This window comes from Carassius gibelio, chromosome A19, assembly GCF_023724105.1.
Source record: "Carassius gibelio isolate Cgi1373 ecotype wild population from Czech Republic chromosome A19, carGib1.2-hapl.c, whole genome shotgun sequence".
Classification (NCBI taxonomy): Eukaryota; Metazoa; Chordata; class Actinopteri; order Cypriniformes; family Cyprinidae; genus Carassius; species Carassius gibelio.
Genome location: NC_068389.1, coordinates 25810071 through 25833754, shown reverse-complemented (window position 1 = coordinate 25833754; position 23684 = coordinate 25810071). Strand labels below are relative to the sequence as shown.

Below are 23684 nucleotides of genomic sequence, written 5' to 3'. Positions count from 1 at the left end.
TGTCTTTAATTTCTTCATTTTACTATTCTCACAGGGCATGTTGATTGAAGGACCACCTGGACCAGAAGGACCAGCAGTATGTTCACTTTATTTTCTTTTGAGAGGATATATGATCACTTAGCATTCCCTTTCCTCCCCAAAATTATGCTAATAAAGTTTGATTCTTGAACTGAAAAGCAGAACTTACTTTCCTACAACTGCCATATTGAGCATTGCAAGTAATCCAGTTTGTTTCCATTACATTCTAGTGCATGTTATGGTAAGAATGAAGTTTCACAGTTTTGTAGATTATGCAATCTTTCTGTCTGCATTAGGGTCTCCCTGGCCCCGCTGGCCCCCAAGGACCTCCTGGTTCTGTCGGTGATCCTGGTGAGAGGGTGAGCGGACCGTTTTTTGTGTGTGTGTTTATGTTTTAGATGAGCCTGGTTGCTCCCAAGGATTTTTTTTTCTTTTTCATTTCTGTCCCGATGGAGTTTGGGCTCCTCACCATTGTCCCCTTTGGGTTGTTTTGTCAAGGTATAAAAGACATTTAATATTCAGTAATGTCATCGATGCACTGACACTATTGGATGAGAACGGGTGTAGAGGGTTTATAATTTAAAGCAATATATTCAATCCCGCTGTTGTCTCTGTAGGGTCCTACTGGTAGGGCTGGTCTTCCCGGAGCGGATGGTGTCCCAGGACCTCCTGGAACTTCTGTCATGCTTCCTGTAAGTCTTCTCTCCACTTTCTTTCTCTCCATCACCACTTGATGTCACCATTATACCATTATATACTGTAAGGCAGGTTATATAGGATATCATTCCTAACCAGCTCTCCCTGATCTCCCACATCAAAGTTGCATAAAAAAGCATTAAAAAAATAATTGCTTGATTTGCAAAACTCTTTTCTGTTCTTGCAGTTCCGTTTTGGACAGAGTGCTGGTGAAAAAGGGCCCATTGCCTCAGCACAGGAGGCCCAAGCTCAAGCCATCCTGTCTCAGGCTCGGGTTAGTAGTGTATAACATAGTCATATAACAATCATTTAACATGACTTTTTCCACACTGAGATCTAACTTTATGCATCTTAATTTGGTATTAATTGAATTGTCTTTTGTCTAGTTGGCTATGAAAGGCCCATCAGGGCCAATGGGTTTCACCGGCCGTCCAGGACCTGTGGTAAACAGAACTAAACACAAATATATAAATAAAATAGATTTTGCAACATTACATGTTGTTTGTCAAGTGCTTACATCTTGATGTTGTGATCCTATATAGGGAACACCTGGAAGTCCTGGCTTTAAGGGAGAAAGTGGGGACCCTGGTCCTCAGGTAAGTTTTGAATTTGTGTTTCTGTGACATTGTAACTCTTAGTCTTGCCTCAAGAACGTTAGCAGCATTTGAGCCACTCTGACATATCTTGGATATAATCTAAAGAGACAGCCTTCGAATTTATCATGCATCCCGGTTGTGTTTTTACAGGGCCCCAGAGGTCCTCAAGGATTGTCTGGTCCTCCTGGTAAATCTGGTCGAAGGGTGAGTCCACTACAGTGTTACTGACAAATAAAAAACTAAACTTACAGGTTTTATCTATGGACCAGAATATCACAGTAACTTCAAGGCACTAAGCAACTACCGAGCAATAATCCAGAATGCCTTAGCAACCGCATCCTAGCAACTAGGTGTCACCACTTCTGGTCCCCTCAAGAAATGTAGTTATGTAGTTGCTTATATATTGATATTTCCTGCAGGGTCGCGCTGGTGCAGATGGAGCCAGAGGGATGCCAGGAGAGCCCGGAGTTAAGGTAGGATGTCTTTAATGAAGCCATTTTTTGTTAAAACGTTTGTGTTATTCCATCTCTGAAACTTCTACCACATAGAAATCCCTTAACCTTGAGCATCTTTGGTTTATAAAGTGATCATGCATGTGTATGTTTTTCTGTATTAGGGTGACCGTGGCTTCGATGGCCTTCCTGGTTTGCCTGGTGACAAGGGTTATCGTGTAAGTGCTGACATGTTAATATCATTGTTTGTGTGAGCTTTCAAGCCAGTGTAGGTACTGCTTCTATGATACCTTTTTTTTGATACATTTAACTTACAATTTTTAAGGGTCAAACTGGAGGATTGGGACCCCCAGGACCCCCTGGAGAGGATGGAGAAAGGGTAATTCTCAACGCTTTGTGCGGTTACAGTAAACTAACAATAGTGAACAATGCATGCTACCTGAACATCCTCTTGATCTTTGTTGATCATATTTGCTTGAATATCTGTCATCTTTATAAAGCAAAAAAAAAAAAAAAAGTTAATTTTGAAGTTTGATTTTTTCTGATTATTCTCTTCCGTCTTGACGATTGTCAGGGAGATGATGGAGAGGTTGGACCTAGAGGTCTTCCTGGTGAACCGGTGGGTGTTTTTGTTTCTCAGACACTGTACACACATATAAATGTGTATATGATAGCACTGACCTGTATGACTTGGTTTTGTTCTCCAATTAAAATTTTGTAACACTACTTAGATTTCATTGTATGTTCTCTGATGAACCTCTTTGTTGTTCTGTAGGGGCCCCGTGGGTTGCTTGGGCCTAAAGGGCCTTCTGGACTTCCTGGGCCTCCTGTGAGTATTCAAGGAAATCTTAACTACAAAAATACTTCATAATACGTTTTTCATTTTTTAATTGCACAGTGACTTCAACACACTGTCATTAAAATGAAAGATATGAAAAATAAGTACTTGTACGAGGACATCCAGAATTCCAGATCTTTTTGTTATCTGCCTCTGCCAGGGTGTTCGTGGAAATGATGGTCCACATGGTCCAAAAGGAAACTTGGTCAGTAAATGACTCTACTTTAAATGCACATTCCAGATCAGTACAAAAATATGCAATAATTAGCATATTTGTGTAATACGTTAAATTCTCTCTTTTAAGGGGCCTCAAGGAGAGCCTGGTCCTCCAGGGCAGCAGGGGGCCCCAGGAACACAAGTAAGTGACAAGTTTATTACAGATTTAAAGACAAATATACAATATCATCGAGAAGTTTAATATGAATGTTTTTCTGTGTAATAGGGAATGCCAGGTCCACAGGGTGCTCTCGGACCACCAGGAGAGAAGGTGAGTGTTTTACAAAAGGAAATAATTATTAATAATCAGTGAATGTGCTTTACAGAATTACCACTTTAGAAGATAAAATAAATTAACATGTACACTTTTATTCTAAAATCATCATCAATGCCATTTAATATGTCTTCTTAAAGGGACCCACAGGAAAGCCAGGTCTGCCAGGAATGCCCGGAGCTGACGGTCCTCCTGTAAGTGCTATGATCTGATTTTATTTTATTTTTTTCAGTGAACATGTATATGGTATTACCTGTGGTAAAAAAAATACTGTTCTGGTTTGTATTAATAGGGTCATCCTGGAAAGGAAGGCCCCACTGGAACTAAAGGAAATCAGGTGAGGCTATACCATAATACTAAGTAGATTTCTCTATATTGCTTTATAAATTACATGCAATTTGTGACAAAACCATCTGTATGCTTTCTGTACCGTATTTTCCGGACTATAAGTCTTTTTTTCATAGTTTGGCTGGTCCTGTGACTTATAGTCAGGTGCGACTTATTTATCAAAATTAATTTGACATGAACCGAGAGAAATGAACCAAGAGAAAACATTACCATCTCCAGCCGCGAGAGGGTAATGTTTTCTCTTGGTTCTTGGTTCTAAATAAATGAGACTTTTAAATGTTTTTTTCCTCATCATGACGTATTTTTGGACTGATGCGACTTATACTCGGGTGAGACTTATAGTCCGAAAAATATGGTATTTGTGCACTTTTTGTAATCAGTATTGACATTTGCCTTCAGAACTCTTTTATATTTTTGTTAGATAAAGAAATCCTAGTGTTCATATTTTGACATTAATTTTCCTTGTTCATATTTAGGGTCCTAATGGTCCTCAGGGGTCTATTGGCTATCCTGGCCCTCGGGGAATGAAGGTATAATATACATCTTCACAGTTCTGTCTGTGGAGAGTTTTATATATTGGTAATTAATGGCTAATATCTGCTTTAACATGTAAGAGTCAGATTTAGATAACAGACCGAATGTTTTTTGACAGGGAGATCAAGGTATCCGTGGACTGAAGGGCCATAAGGGAGAGAAGGTGAGTGTTTTTGATCAAAAACATCAAGTTTATCGTCTTTGAAAGATAAATGAAAACCATTATGTGCTACAGGTTTATGTGTCAGTGTTACATAACTTCTGTTTTTTGCCTTACTTTTAGGGAGAGGATGGATTCCCAGGAATCAAAGGAGACTTTGGTGTGAAGGGAGAGAGGGTATGTCTCACAAAACATCAGTTAATAGAAACTCATCGATTAGCATTTGATTCAACACAAATGTCAAATAAGAGCAAATTGGAGCACTTGACTTGTGCACCAACAGGGAGAGGTGGGAGTGCCTGGCCCAAGAGGAGAGGACGGTCCTGAGGGCCCGAAGGGTCGTGTCGGGCCCCCTGGTGAAATTGGTCCTATTGGCCTGGTTGGAGAGAAGGTTAGTTTATGTAAAATGAGTGCTGATTGCTGATTTTGTTCCATTATATATCATTTTAGCTATGTTTTGTATTGCCATTGATATTGGCAGTAAGCGATAATAAATATAAATGTTATGTTTGTTGTATTAAATGTATATTTCTGTATATAAAACTATGATTTTAGTTGTTGTTCTAAAGATGTATTAAATCTTACTAAATAATGTTAATCCAGGGTAAACTTGGTGTGCCTGGACTTCCTGGATATCCCGGAAGGCAAGGAATTAAGGTAAACAAAAGAAATATTCAGCCATCATTCATTTCATCAAATGTATTGCATTTTTCAAACAATGTTATGCATGTATTTTTAGGGCTCCCTTGGTTTCCCAGGATTCCCTGGTGCAAATGGCGAGAAAGGTGCAAGGGTAAGACTTTTTTTTACTAAATTGGAATAAAGCTCAGGAGTTAGAAGGTCATAGGTCACAGGGAGGTCAATGTAGCCTCTGCGTTTAAGGTCAAAGTTAAGTAAAGTCCTTCATTTACATTAAAAATCTTAATAGTCCCACACAGAGTATCTTCCTTTATTTTGGAAAAGAATTATGCTGAAAAATTCTGAACTGATTTTCTCTTTCCAGGGTTTGATTGGAAAACTTGGACCAAGAGGACAGAGAGGGCCAACAGTAAGGGCCTCTTTTAATTCATCATCAAATTATTCTCTCATCTTATTCTGTTTTTTTTTTTTTTTTAACAAACACTTTTGCTTTAATTTGATTTGAAATAGTTTGATTTTTTTTTATTAGACTAAAGTTAGTTTGGTAGATTTGATTCAAGCAGATGACAAATTTTGACTTGTAAAGCAATTCACAATGGTTTTCTTAGACTTCCTCTTTTTGAAAAATCTATTTAGGGTCCCAGGGGGCAGAGAGGACCCCGTGGGGCAACAGGAAAATCAGGTGCTAAGGTATGAGATTATTTTCAATTTATTTTTGTTTTAATAGGTATTTTTTTAATGTTGTATTTATTGTTATTCATTTAATTGCCATTGTTTGAGGAGATACTCAACTATATTTTGTAGTTTATTTTACAATTATAATAAAGATCAATTGATTTCAATCAACCAGTTTCTACGTTCTGATGTTTTAGGGTGGATCTGGCAGTGACGGTCCTCCTGGACCACCTGGGGAGAGAGTATGTTTTTTTCAAAACTTTATTTTATTTATTTAAAACCTTTCAGTCTAGGTTTTTGCTTCATCTTTAATTTATTTATAATTGTTCTCCTTTTGTACAGGGACTAACTGGACCTCAAGGTCCTAATGGATTCCCTGGGCCGAAGGGACCTCCTGTAAGGAACAGTTTATTAGTTCGATCTGATGCTTAAACTGAACTTTAGTTTTTCTCTATTACTTATTGATATGTTAATTGATTTTGAAGGGTCCTCCAGGGAAAGATGGACTGCCTGGACACCCTGGACAAAGAGGCGAAGTTGTATGTATCTTTAATTTTTAACATCTTAAGTACAATTTTCACTGTGATCATAGTTGAAAAGCAACATATATTTTTCACATTGCATTCTTAGGGTTTCCAAGGCAAAACTGGACCACCTGGGCCACCGGGAGTCGTTGGGCCACAGGTGAGTTTTGTGCAAAATGGGTTTCTTTCTTGAGAAACTGTTAATAAAACTCCTCAAAAATGTATAAATCTTTATAATCGATTCAGAAATGTATGAAATTATACATGCTTTACTCAAATCTAGTTTTTGTTTAGGGTCCTTCTGGTGAGACTGGACAGATGGGTGAGCGTGGTCACCCAGGACCCCCAGGACCACCCGGTGAGCAAGGTCTATCTGGACCTTCTGGTAAAGAAGGAACCAAAGGAGATCCCGGTCCCCCTGGCGGCCCTGGTAAAGACGGACCCCCTGGACTGAGAGGATTCCCAGGAGAGAGAGGACTGCCAGGAACTCCAGTAATAAGTCTCACTCATTCTGCTTAGCGAATTATATATTATAAAACCTTTTCTAAATGTGTTTTCTCTAGCAACTTTAAAGCTGAACATGAGCTCTACCTTTGTGTTTTCTAAGGGCACTGGAGGACTGAAAGGAAGTGAAGGCCCTGCTGGACCACCTGGATCTGCTGTATGTTGCTCCTAATAACCAGAATATGAAATATCAAGTAGATATACACTCTTAAAAATAAAGGTTCTTTATTGACATTAATGGTTTCATAAAGACCTCCATAAAACATTTTCATTGTATAAAATGTTTTTATACTGCAGAAAGTTTCTCTATATTATAAAATGTTCTTCACATTATAAGAAAAGAAACGGCTCATTTAATAAAACTCATTAAAAACTAAAAGGTTCTTTGGGGAACTCCATGGCATCACTGCAAAAGCCTTTATTTGTAAGAGTAATATAGACATTAATTAATGATTAGTATCAAATTAATATTGATACTGCTCATACAATACCATAGTGTAAATGTACTTATAAGTGTACTTGCTGTTTACAAATGTATACAATTTCAATAATATTTACAATTTCAATTATTTTTAGAAAATATATTTTCTTTATATATTTCCACATTTCAGTGGGTTAGAGAGAGATAATTAATGATGTGCTTAATTGTCATAAAGATAATTAAAAAATATTTTTTTGTTTTGATTTTAGGATGAAATATTAATGATAATAATTCCCAGATGCTTGTGATCTTATTTTTGAGGAATTATATATGATCCTGGACCACGAAGCCAGTCTTAAGTCTCGGGGGTATATCTGTAGCAATAGCCAAAAAAACACTGAATTGGTCAAAATTATAGATTTTTCTTTTATGCTAAAAATCATTAGGACATTAAATAAAGATCATGTTCCATAAAGATATTTTGTAAATTTCCTACTGAAAATATAACAAATCCAAATTTTTGATTAGTAATATGTATTGCTAAGAACTTAATTTGGACAAATATAAAGGAGATTTTTTTTTGTATTTTGATTTTTTTTTTTTTTTTTTTTTTTTTTTGCATCTTCAGATTCCAGATTTTAAAATAGTAGTTCCAAATATTGTCCTATTATAACAAACCATATATGGAAAGCTTATTTATTCAGCTTTCATGTGATCTCCATTTTGAAAAATAGAATTTGGATTGAATTGAAATTGAAATTGGTTTTGTGGTCCAGGGTCACACAAGAGTCTGTTAACCTAACTGAATTTCTATGCAGGGATCACCTGGGGAGAGAGGACCAGCTGGCACCGCAGGCCCTGTAGGCCCTCCTGGTCGACCTGGACCTCAGGGGCCTCCTGGAGCTGCGGGAGAAAAAGGAGTTCCAGTAAGTGTCTACTCTTGGTTTGCACTTCATCTCTAATCTTTACATAGGCCTGTCAAATAATATAATCCTGTTTCACAGGGGGATAAAGGTCCAGTTGGTCCAGCTGGTCGTGATGGCATCCAAGGCCCAGTTGGTCTCCCAGGCCCTGCTGGACCTCCGGGTACTGCTGGAGAGGACGGAGACAAGGTAAGCAACCTCTTCATATCTCCATCTCAAATCATCAGTTATAAGGATGTTCTTGTCAGAAATAAAGATGAACTGGTTTTTGAATAGGGTGAGGTTGGAGAGCCAGGACAAAAGGGCGGTAAAGGATCCAAGGGAGAGCATGTGAGTAAATTAACTTTCGTTTAAGAAAAATTGATCATTTTAATTTCTCCTGTTTCCAAAGAAAATACATCAACATTGTAACAAGTTCCAAGCCTTTTCAACGAGTCCTAAAATTTGAAAACATTGCACGCTTAGATTTTGTTTCACTTATTTTGGCGAGCATAATATCAATCTATAATCAATTATTTGCACATTTACAGGGTCCTCCTGGTCCACCCGGGCCAATGGGTCCTGTTGGACAGCCTGGTGCAGCTGTGAGTGTGATTGGATGCCAACAAAGTCATGCTACTATTCATAGTTAGTCAAAAGGTTAAATCTGCTTGTGGTCGTCCTCATTTCAAATCTCTTCTCAGGGTGCTGATGGTGAGACGGGTGCAAGAGGTCAACAGGGACCATTCGGTTCTAAGGGGGATGAAGGGACAAGAGGATTCCCTGGGCCTCCAGGCCCTATTGGACTGCAGGTACTGCATTCAGATTGTGCTTTACTCTTACCCATTAAAACCTACATACTGAATGTTTACGCTGTTTGCACTTCATTCACATTCATCAGGGTTTGCCAGGCCCAGCTGGAGAAAAAGGAGAGACAGGAGATGTTGGGCCATTGGTGAGTCTTAATATTTGTATTGAAAGGCAGTGCAAAATGGATGGTGCAATGGATGTTTATGATGCTCTAGCATTTTGAAACACATAAACATATGATGCCTATATCCTAATCGTTTCCTATCATGTATTTCTGTAGGGTCCTCCTGGTCCGCCAGGTCCACGTGGTCCAGCTGGTCCTAATGGTGCTGATGTAAGAATATTCATTTGTACTATAAATAATAATTTACAGACGATTACAGTTCATTATTAATTGTGTTATAATCCCTATACAATGACTTCCTAGAACACCTTATTCAGATTCCTCAATCATGGCATTCTGCAGTCATTTAATTTAGCTTTATTTATATATATATATATATATATATATATATATATATATATATATATATATATATATATATATATATATATATATATATATATATATAGAATTTAATGCATATCCTTATTTTTTCAGGGTCCTCAAGGTCCTCCAGGAGGTTTGGGTAATCCAGGTCCCATAGGAGAGAAGGCAAGTATAAAAAAGTTAAAAAAAGATTGCATGGAGGACCACTTTATGGTTGACAAGATTAGCAGTTCTGATTGCTGGCACTTGATGTTGTTATATCTGTATTGACAGGGTGAGCCTGGTGAATCTGGACCACCTGGTGTTGGCGGAGAGCCAGGAAAAATGGTGAGAATTGCTGAAACTTTTATCATTCTCTGAACTTATAAAAAAAAATTGCTTACGTTTATATTTATTTATTTAGTAGACATAGTCACAGATAACACCCTATTGGTTTGCTTATCCAATGGCAGGGCCCGAGAGGAGAGCGTGGTGAGAAGGGAGAGGCTGGGCAGCCGGGCACCTCTGGTCCTGCTGGTGGAAAAGGACCCCATGGAGATGATGGACCCAAAGGAAACCCTGTATGTATTAAACATGACATATCTTTGAAATGAGAAACAGATCTATTTGAGACCCTTTGGCAGCTGATATTTGTGTTTTCAAGGGTCCTGTTGGTTTCCCTGGGGATCCTGGTCCCCCTGGTGAAGTTGGACCACGAGTGAGTAGAGCAGTCATTTACATATTAGTACATGACTCTTGAAGCCATCATGAAATTGAATATGACGCTTCGTACCATCTTCATGCATGTTCCTGGTCATGGTATGTGATTCATTAATCCAAGAAAAGAAACTGACCTTCTTTTGCAGGGCCAAGATGGTGCAAAGGGTGAAAGAGGAGAGGATGGAGAACAAGGAGAAGCTGTGAGTGTTCATCCTCTTGTTTATAAAGTGCTGATCTTCCTTATGCATACTTATAAGGGATTTTCAGGATATAATGTGAGGACTATCTTTACATGGCTTTAGGGTTCACCTGGACCAACTGGTGAGAACGGACCACCTGGACCTCCAGGAAAGAGAGTAAGATCACCATATTTCACCACAGCCCAACATAACCACTCTCATATGTGACCCTGGAGCACAAAACCACTCTTAAGTCTCTGGGGTATATTTGTAGTAATATAACCAAAAATACATTGGGCCCTATTTTATATTTTATATTGGGCCCCACATGGTCTAAACAGGTTGTCCCTATTCTCTTACTGAGTAATGGGTGTTTTTTCGGCGTAACGTGCAATACACCAATCAGAGTCTCATCTTCCATTCCCTTTAAGAGTCAGTTGATCTCGTGCCGTGACAGATTTGCTGTTTACACAGCGAAATTTGGAAAGCGCAAAGACCGAACGCGTCTCCGAGATGAAACGGAGCTGTTCGTGTGCGATCAAATAGATAGCCTAATTCTGATACATGCGATGACTATCCATTATGACATGTAGGCATATATATATATATATATATATATATATATATATATATATATATATATATATAATGTATAAAACATTGAACCAGACTTTAGACCAGGTTTGAGTTGGTCTATGGCGGAGTCTATTTTCAGCTCTTTAAAATAGCAATGCGCCTGAACACACCTCTTTTTTAGACCAGCATACCCATGGGCGCAAAAATGAGCACAAATGCATTTGCTAATTAACCGACGTGGCGCTGGATGGGAAAATGCGTATGGCGCCGGACTGAAACTAGCAAACACCTGCGCTGCGCCTTTCGTCGCATTGCGCCGGGTGTATGATAGGGCCCATTGTGTTCAGGATGGATCCCATAGAAAAATACATATTTCTGGAGTTGAAATTGTGTTAATGTTCATTTCTCAGGGTCCTCCAGGCACAAGGGGACCAGAGGGTCGTCAGGGAGAGAAAGGGAGCAAGGTAAGACTGAGAGAGAATATAATTACAACAAATAAACATGCTTTTTGTAGGTTTTTTCCTCCTGTAATCTGTTTTATTTTTTCTAGGGAGATTCAGGTGCCCTTGGCCCTCCAGGAAAGACTGGCCCTGTGGGGGCGGAGGGTCAACCAGGAAAACCAGGAACTGAGGGTCTAAGAGGGTTGCCTGGAACAGTGGTATGATATTGGAATTGTGGAATTTTTGTAGGATTTTTTTTTTCTGTTTATTTATTGAAAACTAATATAGTGTTTATCAAATGATATTCTGACAAATGATAACTTTATTTAGGGTGAGCAAGGTGCTCCAGGTGCTGCTGGCCAGACGGGACCCCCTGGACCAATGGTAAGACCATCTCATCTGTATTAGAGCATTACAGCAAACACACACCTTATGGAGGCGCAAGTTAGGGAAAAACTGAAGAGTATAACTACACACTCGCTTAAAAGATCATTATAACCAGCATTTCAGGAACAAGCCTCTGTCAAGTTACAGTTTCTTCAAAACTGAGAACATCATAAATCCAGTAACTCACAGGTGAAACATAGTTACATCACAATCAGTATTCAGTAATTATTGAACAACCTTGAGAAATTACAATAACACAGAGTGATCCGTGTATCACATGACATCAGAGAGATCTCTGGTTATGTGCATTGGTCTTTTGAGAATTTTTATGTCTCATTGTTTGTTGGTAACAATAAACTCGTGAGTGAGTGTGCAGTTATACTCTTCTTTACAATGACCTGCTGTATCATCAAATATACAAGTATTAATACCTGAAACACACTAAGAAGTGAGCTATTATTAGAACTATTACTGTAGTATAGTTGCATGAAATACATGTATGAATATTGAATGCCAAATATCCCGCTCTTCTCTCAGGGTCCTCCAGGTTTGGCAGGTCTCCGAGGTGACCCCGGTGCTAAGGGTGAGAAGGGACATCCAGGCATGCTTGGTCTGATCGGGCCTCCTGGAGAACAAGGAGAGAAGGGAGACCGAGGCATGCCGGGACCTCAGGGATCATCAGGACCCAAGGGAGAAACGGTTTGTGAAGTCCTCCACACATCCAAAGCACACAGGCAATTATACACTACTGCTCAAAAGTGGAGTCTGTACGATTTATTTTTAAAGAAATCAATATCAAAATATTATTCATCAGTGATGCAATAAGTTGCTCATGAGTGACAGTAAAGTTATTTAAAATGATGCAAAGGATTTTATTTTAAATAAATGCTGTTCTTTTGAACTTTGTGTTCATCAAAGAATCCTAAAAAATAATGTGTATCAGTTTCCACAAACATATGAAGCAGCTCAGCTATTTTCAATAATCAGAAATATCTCTTGAGCAACAAATCATCGTATTAGAATGATTTCTGAAGATCATGTGACACTGAAGACTGTAGGAATGATGCTGAAAATACAGCTTTGATCAGAGGAATAAAATACCAATTGTTCTAAATTAAAAATTAAATTAAATTTAAATTTATGTATTTAGCAGACGCTTTTATCCAAAGCGACTTACAGTGCATTCAGCACTTTTTCACTCATAAATTTTTACATATCATGGGTTCCCGGGGAATTGAACCCCAACCTTGGGCGCTTCATAGCGCAGTGCTCTACCAATTGAGCTACAGGAAATTTTAAATTGAAATAGAAAACAGTTCTATTAAATTATAGTAATATTTCTAAAAATATTTCAAATAAATGCAGCCTTGGTAAACAGAAGAGACTTCTTTCTGAACATTAAAAAAAAATCTGTCCAACTCCAAACTTTTGAAGGGTAGTGTAGATGTAAAAGTTTCACAGTTCAAGTCACTTTTGATATCAATAAATACCATGTCATTTTTTTTCTTTCTTTAATTTCTTGATGTGTTTTGTTAGGGTATGCCTGGAGGAACGGGTCCTCTTGGTCCTGCAGGTCCTGCTGGGATGCCTGTGAGTAAACCTTCACTACCACTTCTCAGTTCTGTAGAGCTGTTTATCATACCAAACTCTGAATCTGGTGGAGAAATGTGTCTTTGACTGCACTGATTCTTCATGGTTAATGCTTTGTTAAACCTTAAAAAAATCTTGAAACTATGACTACTAAACTTGAGCTCTGCAGCAACAAAAAATATATCACCTCGATCAAAGCTGAATGGATGTGATGTTCCTCACAGGGTCCGAGGGGTTTCAAAGGAGCTAAAGGTGCCACTGTGAGTAACCCTTCCTTAAATATTCTACTTCAAGATCAAATGTATTATGAGAAGTAAATTATGAGCTTGTGAGGTAAAGCATTATGTCACATTTCTTATACTTTACACTAAAATGCCACTAATTTTGTATGTCTTTCTCTTTTGTGCAGGGTGGATCTGGTCCTAAAGGAGAAAAGGGTGTACAAGGACCACCAGGACCACCTGTGAGTCATATCTGTTATCTGCAATACAGAACACAAGATGTTGTGCAATCATCATTGAACCTTATTCAAGACATGTTAAAGGAGACCAGCACATCTTGAGAGTGCAGCTAAATTTGGTTTTCTCTTTAGGGACCAGCTGGTGAAGTCATCCAGCCGCTGCCTATTCAGTTCCCGAAGAAGTCCAAGCGCTCCATCGACGCCAGTCAGATGCTCTCTGAGACTGAGGCTGCCGATGGCACGGGCGCAGAGTTCCTGAGCGCTCATGAAGGTATGGAGGAGATCTTCGGCACGCTCAATACACTGCGCCAGGAGATCGAGAGCATGCGCTTCCCGCTGGGGACACAGGAGAGCCCTGCCCGCACCTGCCAGGACCTCCACCTCAGCCAGCCAGATCTCAGAGACGGTACGATCCTCATGATTCTGGAACCAGCGGTGAGCCATGTCACATTCGAATCATTCTTCTTCTTTTCTTCAGGCGAGTACTGGATTGATCCGAATCAAGGCTGCGCCCGGGACTCGTTCAAGGTTTACTGTAACTTCACTGCTGGTGGAGAGACGTGCTTGTATCCCAGCAAAGCAGTAGAGAATGTAAGCTGTCATTCATTTTTATATGTTTCTATTTTTACTGTGACATCATCCTTAGACTTCTGAAGACTCGTCTGAATTTACTAATCCTAAATTCTGCCATAGGTGAAGATGAATACTTGGCCGAAGGAGAAGCCTGGGTCCTGGTTTAGTCAGTTTGCAAAGGGAAGCAAGGTAAGGTTATAACTTCAGGATCAATATGCAATAGTAATATGCATAAATGAACCAAAAGCTTATTATTAAAGGGATAGTTCACCCAAAAATGCAAATTCTGTCATCATTTACATAAAAGAAGATACTTTGAAGAATGTGTGTATCCAAAGAGTTTCTGGACCCCTTTGACCTCCATTGTATTCTTTTTCGTTGTATGGAAGTCTGGGAATGGTTTCCCAGATTCTTCAAAAAATCTTCTTTAGTGTTCTGTAGAAGAAAGAACAGCTTGAAGGTTTACATTTTTGGGTGAACTATCCCTTTAAAGAGTGTTTAGACTGAGAGTGATAACACAAGCAGAAGTCATTCCCGTGTCGAGGTCATTATATTACTGTTTTCTGTTGTGTTGTAGTTGTCATATGTTGACTTGAGTGGAGAGCCCGTGGGTGTTGTCCAGCTGGGCTTCTTGCGCTTGCTCAGCGTTCAGGCCCGTCAAAACCTGACCTACCACTGCCAGCGATCGGTGGCCTGGACGGACCTGACGAGCGGCAGCGGGTACCAGAGGGCACTACACTTCCAGGGGGCCAACGATGAAGAGCTCAGTTACGAGACCACCCCTTACATCAAAGCCCTCACCGACGGCTGCTCTGTAAGTGAACAGAAACGAAGAAATAGATCACAGATGGAAGTATGTTTAAAAGTTAGCGATTGCACTATATAAGCATTTAAGTAATGAAAAGATTTTGAGACGTATTTTGTTCAATTAATATTAAATGTCCTTTTTTTGTGCGGTAGTTTTTTTTTAGAACATTTTAACCCAAAATGCAATATTATTACAAATGTTTGAGCTTGATGGGTAGTTGGTCTGGTGTGTGTACAAATATGTTTTGTTTCTTTTTGATTATTTTAACCCTTAAATCAGTTTAATCCGAACACATTTATGAGTTGTCAGAAATACTTAAAATGTTTTAGGGTCATTGACATGCCTGCAATCTTGTGGAATCTGAATACTTCATTAATTATTACGATGCATTGTAAAATGTAAAACATAAATTTTGTTATGGATGAAGAATTTTAGTATAGTTGAAGGCATATATTTTCATATGTGTGAATTCACTAACAGTTCCACGAAAACAAACACACACACAGAAACAAAAAATAGATAATATATATATATTTTTTGGTTTTAAAAAAATCTAAATTGGATATTTAATAATATTATTATTATTTTTTTTTTTTTCTTAAATAGTTGTTGTTGTTTTATTAAATAGTGTGATTTTTTTTTTGGTGTGAATTTTATGCATACAATAAACAATCATACCCACACTTTAAGCATTGTACAATGGTTAAGGTATTCTTTTGCTAAATATTGTTTTCCCCCTTTCCCCCTGTGTAGTATCGTAAAGGCTTGGACAGGACAGTGCTGGAGGTGAACACACCTCAGGTGGAACAGCTCCCTCTGCTGGACATCAGGATCTCAGACTTTGGGGAGGACAATCAGAAATTTGGTTTTGAAGTGGGACCTGTCTGTTTCCTGGGATAAACACACACATGCTGAGGTCAAGGAGAATACAATCACCAATACAAACACACACACACACACACACACACACACACACTCATTAATCATGCACTTAAAACCTAGACATAAATACCACCACATAGAGATGTGCCAACACTAAAAAAGACATTTGAAATTACGTGTAAACAGTGGGACACACACAAACACACAAACACAAACAAACAAACACACTTTTGTGAATCAATGTTGCACACAAAGTACACACCCAGGGAAAAACACTCCCAGCAATGGAGGAGAAGAGCGGTTCTCGCAGGAGAGAAGCGAAGAGAAGATATTCTGTGTTGGAGCAGATACTGCTGGCCTGAAGCGGAAGACCCTCCCGTCTGGGTCCCCCTCTCTCTCCTTCAGCTCCCCTCCCCACTGTTCCTCTTCTGAGATGCTCCACTCTTCCTACCTCCATCCCTCCTCACTTGATAGAATAGAATGATCTGCAGGTGCAACATTTAAACTGAGGAACAGAAGCGGAGCACCAAGATTCCATCAGAATGATTTCAAATCACACCAACAACTGTCAACTTATCAAGCATCGACACATGCAATCAAAAGCCATTTACAGTGCAAACGTGTGTTGAATTTGATAATGTTGTGGATTTATTATAGAATGACAACATACCCTTTTTTTTTTAGACATGGCATGAACATGCTTTACCAGTTCAGTATTTTTAGTGCAAGTATATAAGCTGGTTATTGATTCATTACAGAGGTCCTAAAAAAAAAAAACATTTCTGATAATATGCACACTTTCAACACTTTTGCTATTTTGAGACTATTGACAAACCTTGTGACCTTTGACCTATCATGCGGACAGCTTTCAGGCTGGAATTGTGCGTAAGAACCATTTGTACAGAAATATTTTATTGTATTTATTTTGTGAAACAGGTGCTCACAAGAAAATGACCAACACTTGCAGTACAAATAACGTGGTATCCATCTGTAGTTTCTCATCAGTCTATTAAATATGTAAATGAAACCCCAGAAAGCAAATCTGCCTTCTCTGTATGATAGATATATACACTTACTGGTGATATTAGATCATGTTGCATCGTTTGAGTGCACTTCCATTGCAGCTGGAGGTTTAGAAGGGTCTCACAAACAGCAGTGGAGAAGGGACCGGAAGAGGAAGGAGAGGGAAGAAAAATGATGGTGGTTTGTTTTTTATGTATATTTTTTGTTTTTTTATGGCGAAGGGAATGAAAACCTATAAAAACGTATTTGTGAATTAAAAGTTGTTTGTGTGGTTTTCTCACATGGACAATACTGCTCAGACTGTTTCTGTCAAAGACAAACATCTGTCTTTATAAAACTTGGTGCTAAAACTTGTTTTATGTAAGTACTTTGAAATCTGTTTGTGTAATATATAATCTATTTAAAGAGCTGTTGGACTCCTTCGTTGTTCTTTTGTTCCCTGTTATCACGGTCACATGCTGCTTTTGCTAATATTTGATCTGCATCTTCACTTTAAACACCTGAACAGCGTGTGTCACGGTGAAACCACGATCTATAACCTGGCCACTTTCCTTCAAACCCTTTATCTAAATAATGAACTTTGTGTCTGGGTTTTGAAACGTCGACTGTTTTAATTCCTTCATGTTGTTTTGGTCCTAAAGTTCCCATTAAACCACACATCAACACATTTCCTCCTGTGTCAACTTAATTGTTTTTTAAAAGTGGGTTCGGTATAAAAAATATTCACACTTTAATTGTATAAATATAGATTTTTCATTTTAATTTTTTACACTGTATACAATAATTTACAACAATTACGTGTAATTTATACAAGGAAAATTTTACAACGATGAAGGCACGGAGCTGGTGATCAAGTTAAGTGTTATTCAGTTTTCAGCCGATGAAGAGTCCACCTGCCATGATTGAAGAGAAAAATCCATGTCAGTTCAGAACAAATTGAGAATGAAATCACAGGTTTTCTGTTGTTTTTCTGAAGATTCTTACCAGCTACTTCAATGCTGATTCCAGTAATATATCGACTGTCATCAGAAGCCAGAAAGGCACATGCATCAGCTACTTCTGCACAAAACAATATCACACAAAACAGTGTTTTAATAACTGGTTTGGATGGTTACTACATTTATGAAAATGTCTTTGTACAATGACAAATGATGTACCAGCAGGTTCTCCCATCCTTCCCATTGGAATAATGGATGTGAGCTGCACAAAATAACCAAAAATACTGCTCAGGTACAGAAGGTAAGCTGTCTGACAATGTAAGTTTAACTAATCAAGTTATCAAATATTAAGATCCTTTTGCACCTAAGAAAACTTTCTAAGAACTTACTGAGACGAAATGACTTGTGCACAAATAATCATCTCTTTTTATTCATCTGAAGCCAGAAACATTCATCCTTACTTTATCGATGACTTTCTCTGGTACTTTATCTGTCATGGGTGTAGTGATGAACCCTGGCAGGACACAGTTGCAGCGAATACCAAACCTAAAAGCAACAAAAGGACATTTTTAAATGTAATTTTTAAAATATAGAAAATAAAGAGACAGGCTCCATAACTAAGACATAAGCAGCACCACAAACCCTAAAATGGGAAAAATATCTGCTGGTCTGTCTATATATATATATATGTAAAATGCACACACACTTGCTCAGCTCTTTGGCAGCGGTTCGAGTCAGACCCTCCACTCCTGCTTTAGAAGCCGAGTAATTCCCCTGCCCCATGTTCCCAACCTACAGCCAGAGAAACAGACACTTAAGAAACCATATGGAAGCACAGGTCCGAGAATGCTAATGGCTTTGTTAAATGTCCACTATATTATCTGTGTAGTACAAATTGAGATTGCTGTAAACGTGTGACCTTGCCCACTATGCTGCCCACAGTGATGATGGAGCCCTTCACAGCGCCTGCAGAGACTAAAGCCTTCGAGACGGCCTGAGTCACCAGAAACGTACCCTGAAAACATCAGCAGTACAGAAGATCAGACACAGACCTGCACTATGTCCAGAATACATACACACATTTCCCTAACACGAAGGAAAATAGAACAACTTATATATACACAACACACCACCGCTCAAAAGTTTGTGGTGTTTTTTTTTTAAGAATTTAATACTTCTATTCAGCAAGGATGCATAAAATTGATTGAAAATGACAGCAAGACATTTATGTTACAAAAAGATTTCTGTTTTCACCAAATGCTGTTATTTTGAACTTTCTATACTTTAAATAATCATAAAAAGGATTTATCTCAGATTCCACAAAAAATTTCAGCACAGCCGTTTACAACACTTATAATTATCAGAAATCTGCACTTTAGAATGATTTGGGAAGGATCGTGTAGCACTGAAGACTGTGGTTATGGTGCTGAAAATTCAGCTGCGCATCACAGAAATAAAATACATTTTAAAATTCAAATAGAAAACTATTATTTTAAATTCTAATAATATTTCACTATATTAACGTTTTTTTTGTTTTTTTTTTGTTTTTGCAGTTATGCAGCATTTGTGAGAAGAAGAGACTTCTTTAAAAAATAATAATAATAATTTACAAACTATTTGAACAATATTGTATTTTAATACCGTATTTCTCTGACTATAAGTCGCACCTGAGTATAAGTCGCATCAGTCCAAAAATACGTCATGACGAGAAAAAAAACACATATAAGTCGCACTGGACTATATGTCGCATTCATTTAGAACCAAGAGAAAAGATTACCGTCTCCAGCCATGAGAGGGCGCTCTGTGTCTTCAGTGTAGACTACAGGAGAACTGAGCAGCATAGAGCGCCATCCCGCGGCTGGAGACGGTAATGTTTTCTCTTGGTTAATTTCTCTTGGTTCATGTCAAATTAATTTTGATAAATAAGTCACACCTGACTATAAGTGGCAGGACCAGCTAAACTATGAAAAAAAGTCAGACTTATAGTCCGGAAAATACAGTACAATATATACAAATGTGCACTGACAAAATGAGTGACTTTTGAACTGATTCACTGATTCTTTTCTGCAGGTCAAGACAAGATTTGATTACTTTTGGCAAAGGACTGTAAAAGTGTTTTCCCTCATGACCTTCTGCTCTCAGACATGATATAATAGTACACAGTACTACACACTGATCAGACCACGAGTCTGTATGTGATGACATGTTCAGAACCAAACACTCGTACCTTCAGATTGACTCCAATGACTTTGTCAAAGTCATCTTCTTCCATCTTGAGCAGGAATTCATCTTGAGTGATCCCGGCTGCATTCACACACACAGACGGCGGCTGGAAGAAGCGGCGCTGCAAGACAACAGGATATGAACACATGAACTTCCTGTTTAATCATTGACCCCTCAGAGCTCCAGAAGAGCCCAGGAACGGCACAGACACACATCTGTCAGACCTGTATACTTGTCACTAGTGTCTCCACACTGTCCTTTGATGACACGTCCACCCCCAGAGCCATGTGCCCCTGACCTCTGTGGTCACGTGACAGCAGCTCCAGTGTCTGATTGGCTGATTCTTCATTGCGGTCAGCCACTATTACAGAAGCTCCTTCAGAGGCGAATCTCTGACACACAGCCCTGCCGATGCCACTGCCGCCTCCTGAAACACAGGAAAATAGTGTTATCTGACCATCTGATCAGTGATCATTCATCTCTGACATTCACAAAAATGTCGGCACCTTAAAAATAAATAAATAAATAAAATAACACATGCTCCAAATATGTTGCAATGCATTATTTAATCTAATACCTTAAACAAGCGTAAAACATTCTATGCATGCTGTTTGATATACAGTATAAACTTATATTGTGAATTAAACAATATTGTGTTTAGCTTGCGTTCACTCCACATGATGACTAAGCACTGAACGTGAACTGTAGTTTTTAGACTTGCCTCAAAAAAGTTTCCTTCTATAAAATATTATAATTACTTCAAATTCATTAAAACATGAATGGCCATTAAGACAAACGAAACGTTTTTGAATCTCACCCGTGACTAAAGTCAGTCTGGATATGAGTCGAGAGGACGCCGCCATGATGGGTCACAGTGTGTTGTAGTAACTAGTGATGTCCGCTGGAGGGCGCTGAAAGACCATTCATATTACTCCCATAGTGAAGTACGGTCACAACCTTCTGACCTTCACAGTCATGAATGGGATAAAGCACGGTTAGTGTTTTTTTAAAGGAAAATTTATGAAAATTTATTATTTTATGAAAAATAAAATTAATATGCGAAAATGTATGTAAACTTTATAACCTTCTTTGAGTTAAACTGAATGTTGACGCAGCTGCTGTTGGAAAACATGCACATCTGGACGCCCGAGTATAAAAGACCTGGAAGCTAATATACATGGTTTAAAAGTCATTTTAAGACTTAAATAATTTAATTCTGTCGTCTCGACCCTGAGTGAGTTGAATCAGGGAAACTGAATTAAAAATGGAAATACACTGTCTTGCACATAATACACAAGGATTCGAAATGTTTTTTGCTCTATAATAACCAAAATAAATGTGAAAAATTTCTAAAATTGACCAGTTTAGGATTATTGAATGCAATGAACAAAAATTAGTTTGTTAAAATGACAGAATTGACTCGTTTTACTTCAACTAAACAAGCTGCAGTATAAAGCCTGCGATCATTGCCAACTCCAAAAACAAGCGCAATATTATTATTATTATTATATTATTTATTATCGACAATATTATTAATTATCAGTAAATTAGCTGCCGATGACGAATTATGCTACAGCACTTCTATTATTGGAACGTTTGACAAAAATGTAAATAATATATTAAAAAAACTTGTGTATATATATATACACACACACACACACAAAAAAACATGACATTACTCCGAGAAGCTAAAACAGCACTGGAGTAATTTACAACTGATCGGCAATACCATAACTGAACACAAGGGAGCAGAAGTGAACAAAAAAGCTCTAATGTACAAAATACAAGCCCCATTTGTGAAAAGAATACAACAGAATTTGTATTTTTTCAATATTTTTTTTTTTATGTAGAACAATGATCATCAACTGCCTACTTATTGACTTAAGTAAACTTTTAAGGGACCTTCAATGTGTCTTAAATTTATTTGAAATAAAGTTAGATATTAAAATTGTTATATACGCTTTTAATAACAAATTATAACAATTACACACACACACACACACACATATAAACACACATACATACTATGATGTACAAAATTAACTAATTAATGAATGAATATTTAATTTGTTAAATAATTTCTATGCAATCTTTTCTACATAATTTGCTTCCTTTCTTTATAAAACTCTTTATTAAAAAAACATACATCAGATATAGTTCTAATGAAGTTCTTGAAGGAACAGTGAAGAGCTTTAACACAACGAGCTCTTGAAGTGAGGAGTGATGGATAATGCACGTAATGTCTTATCTCCGACTGTGAATGAGCTCTGCACTGCACCTGTGCTCTGAAACCCAAACCAGCGCTGGAGCATCTAGGAAATAAAGAGAAGAATTAACCATGGTCCCGCAGGGCTCTTAGAGTAAACACAGGCCGAGGCTTTTTACTGCAGCTTTCCATCTCTACTGACATCATTTAACACAAGTAGAATTAAAATAAAACATCAGTGAATCTGTAAACACATGCACGCTCCCCACAGACAGCATTTCATAAACCTCTGATATATATATATATTTTTTTTTGCAATTTTGAGGCATGCATTTTGCATATTTTTTTCTGTCTTTCCCAATGTTTGGTTTTAAGCATGATATATGATATCTAAATGAGCCCGAGACATGCATGCATAGGTAAGTTAAGGCTTTAAATCTTTATTCAAATGTGCAATAATATACAACAACTGAAAAAAAAAAAAGATTTACATAGACACACATGCAAAAAAAACTTACAATTCAATGATTCAACCCTTATCATCATAAAATCAATTCAGCTTTCAATGAAGGGGAAGAGATGTAAAACCTGGGGAAGGACAAAAAAGCATTTACATATTTCCTTTAGAGCTATCCTGCATTATCATAGTTGTATAATTATTTTAGGATCAGTTTGTGGTGGAGGTTTACCTCTGTGATGTTTTCTTGTACCACAATGCAGCCACAATGAAGGCTGATAGGGGAAAAAAGAGCAGCCCACAGCTAATTTTGTGATTGTGGTATCGAGAGAGAAGAAAGTGACAGAACAGTGAACCAGTGACAGACATAAATACCTGTTTCAACAGTGCATGCAAATCACTAAACCAACAATGCAAGAAAACCACCTGGACATCATGACTCAAAGTGCATGTGTGTGGATTCTACCAGCTGGAAACTTCTAGGAAATCCAACACGATGCACTTCATGAACTCAATCCTGCAGTACAGCATTTAAAAGACGTGACTGTATTTGCAGAGGAAAACATGGGACCAGACCACATTTATTGGGTCGTCAAAATGCCTTCTCAGTTTGTGCTATTTTGAATTTATTTATATACCATTTTATTTGTATTAATACTTCAATTAGGTTTATTTATTTAGAATTATTAATGTCGGTATTTTCAGTAATTGTAGTGTGGGCAAACCACATTTGTTGGGTTGGGTCATAGACAAAATGCCTTGTCAGTTCCAGTGATACTTTAATATTGTTTTATAGCATTACAGATTTTTTTTCATTACTTTTATTTTTTGTATTATCAGTTTTATTTTAATATTCAAGTTATTATTATTCTTTTGTAATTTTGTTATTGCCTTTAATTTAATATTATTCAAATACTATGATATTTTGTTTGAATGTTTATATGAATATTATTATTAATAGCTAGTTTTTATTTTTCAAATTTTTTGATTTTTATTTCAATAGTAATTATATACCACTATAGTTTACAGTAATATTTAAATTAGCTTTTTTTATTTGATTTTTTATTGAAACTTCATTTTCAGTAATTTTGTTATGCACTAGACCATATTTGTTGAGTCTAAATTTCCAGACTTTTTCCAGACTGT

At 37.6% G+C, this 23684-nt stretch overlaps 2 protein-coding genes across 5 annotated transcripts in view; one reads left to right on the top strand and one right to left on the bottom strand.

Moving 5' to 3' along the window:
* Positions 1–17381, top strand: part of col11a2 (collagen, type XI, alpha 2) — a 35160-nt gene extending 17779 nt beyond the window's left edge. For all 4 annotated transcript variants that reach the window (XM_052533859.1, XM_052533858.1, XM_052533857.1 and 1 more), the window contains 56 exons: positions 35–76; positions 315–377; positions 636–710; positions 902–988; positions 1101–1157; positions 1257–1310; positions 1461–1514; positions 1730–1783; positions 1927–1980; positions 2088–2141; positions 2337–2381; positions 2538–2591; positions 2761–2805; positions 2905–2958; positions 3043–3087; positions 3231–3284; positions 3383–3427; positions 3915–3968; positions 4091–4135; positions 4256–4309; positions 4416–4523; positions 4736–4789; positions 4872–4925; positions 5136–5180; positions 5408–5461; positions 5644–5688; positions 5789–5842; positions 5932–5985; positions 6077–6130; positions 6265–6462; positions 6578–6631; positions 7714–7821; positions 7900–8007; positions 8095–8148; positions 8349–8402; positions 8502–8609; positions 8699–8752; positions 8888–8941; positions 9209–9262; positions 9371–9424; positions 9550–9657; positions 9741–9794; positions 9943–9996; positions 10099–10152; positions 10962–11015; positions 11102–11209; positions 11322–11375; positions 11916–12077; positions 12915–12968; positions 13193–13228; positions 13378–13431; positions 13561–13834; positions 13907–14019; positions 14122–14190; positions 14579–14815; positions 15563–17381. In XM_052533859.1, the coding sequence (XP_052389819.1) occupies positions 35–76; positions 315–377; positions 636–710; positions 902–988; positions 1101–1157; positions 1257–1310; positions 1461–1514; positions 1730–1783; positions 1927–1980; positions 2088–2141; positions 2337–2381; positions 2538–2591; positions 2761–2805; positions 2905–2958; positions 3043–3087; positions 3231–3284; positions 3383–3427; positions 3915–3968; positions 4091–4135; positions 4256–4309; positions 4416–4523; positions 4736–4789; positions 4872–4925; positions 5136–5180; positions 5408–5461; positions 5644–5688; positions 5789–5842; positions 5932–5985; positions 6077–6130; positions 6265–6462; positions 6578–6631; positions 7714–7821; positions 7900–8007; positions 8095–8148; positions 8349–8402; positions 8502–8609; positions 8699–8752; positions 8888–8941; positions 9209–9262; positions 9371–9424; positions 9550–9657; positions 9741–9794; positions 9943–9996; positions 10099–10152; positions 10962–11015; positions 11102–11209; positions 11322–11375; positions 11916–12077; positions 12915–12968; positions 13193–13228; positions 13378–13431; positions 13561–13834; positions 13907–14019; positions 14122–14190; positions 14579–14815; positions 15563–15709 (4143 nt within the window). In that variant the 3' untranslated portion in view covers positions 15710–17381. The remainder of the gene's footprint in view (positions 1–34; positions 77–314; positions 378–635; positions 711–901; positions 989–1100; positions 1158–1256; positions 1311–1460; positions 1515–1729; positions 1784–1926; positions 1981–2087; positions 2142–2336; positions 2382–2537; positions 2592–2760; positions 2806–2904; positions 2959–3042; positions 3088–3230; positions 3285–3382; positions 3428–3914; positions 3969–4090; positions 4136–4255; positions 4310–4415; positions 4524–4735; positions 4790–4871; positions 4926–5135; positions 5181–5407; positions 5462–5643; positions 5689–5788; positions 5843–5931; positions 5986–6076; positions 6131–6264; positions 6463–6577; positions 6632–7713; positions 7822–7899; positions 8008–8094; positions 8149–8348; positions 8403–8501; positions 8610–8698; positions 8753–8887; positions 8942–9208; positions 9263–9370; positions 9425–9549; positions 9658–9740; positions 9795–9942; positions 9997–10098; positions 10153–10961; positions 11016–11101; positions 11210–11321; positions 11376–11915; positions 12078–12914; positions 12969–13192; positions 13229–13377; positions 13432–13560; positions 13835–13906; positions 14020–14121; positions 14191–14578; positions 14816–15562) is intronic.
* Positions 17382–17443: 62 nt separating this feature from the next.
* On the bottom strand, positions 17444–20838 carry hsd17b8 (hydroxysteroid (17-beta) dehydrogenase 8). Its single transcript, XM_052533897.1, has 9 exons — positions 20693–20838; positions 20100–20302; positions 19880–19996; positions 18572–18667; positions 18359–18444; positions 18114–18198; positions 17872–17914; positions 17699–17773; positions 17444–17607 (listed from the first exon to the last, which is right to left on the bottom strand). Exons 1-9 carry the CDS (start codon positions 20736–20738, stop codon positions 17588–17590), a joined length of 771 nt encoding a protein of 256 aa, XP_052389857.1. The 5' UTR covers positions 20739–20838; the 3' UTR covers positions 17444–17587.
* Between the last annotated feature and the right edge of the window lie 2846 nt (positions 20839–23684).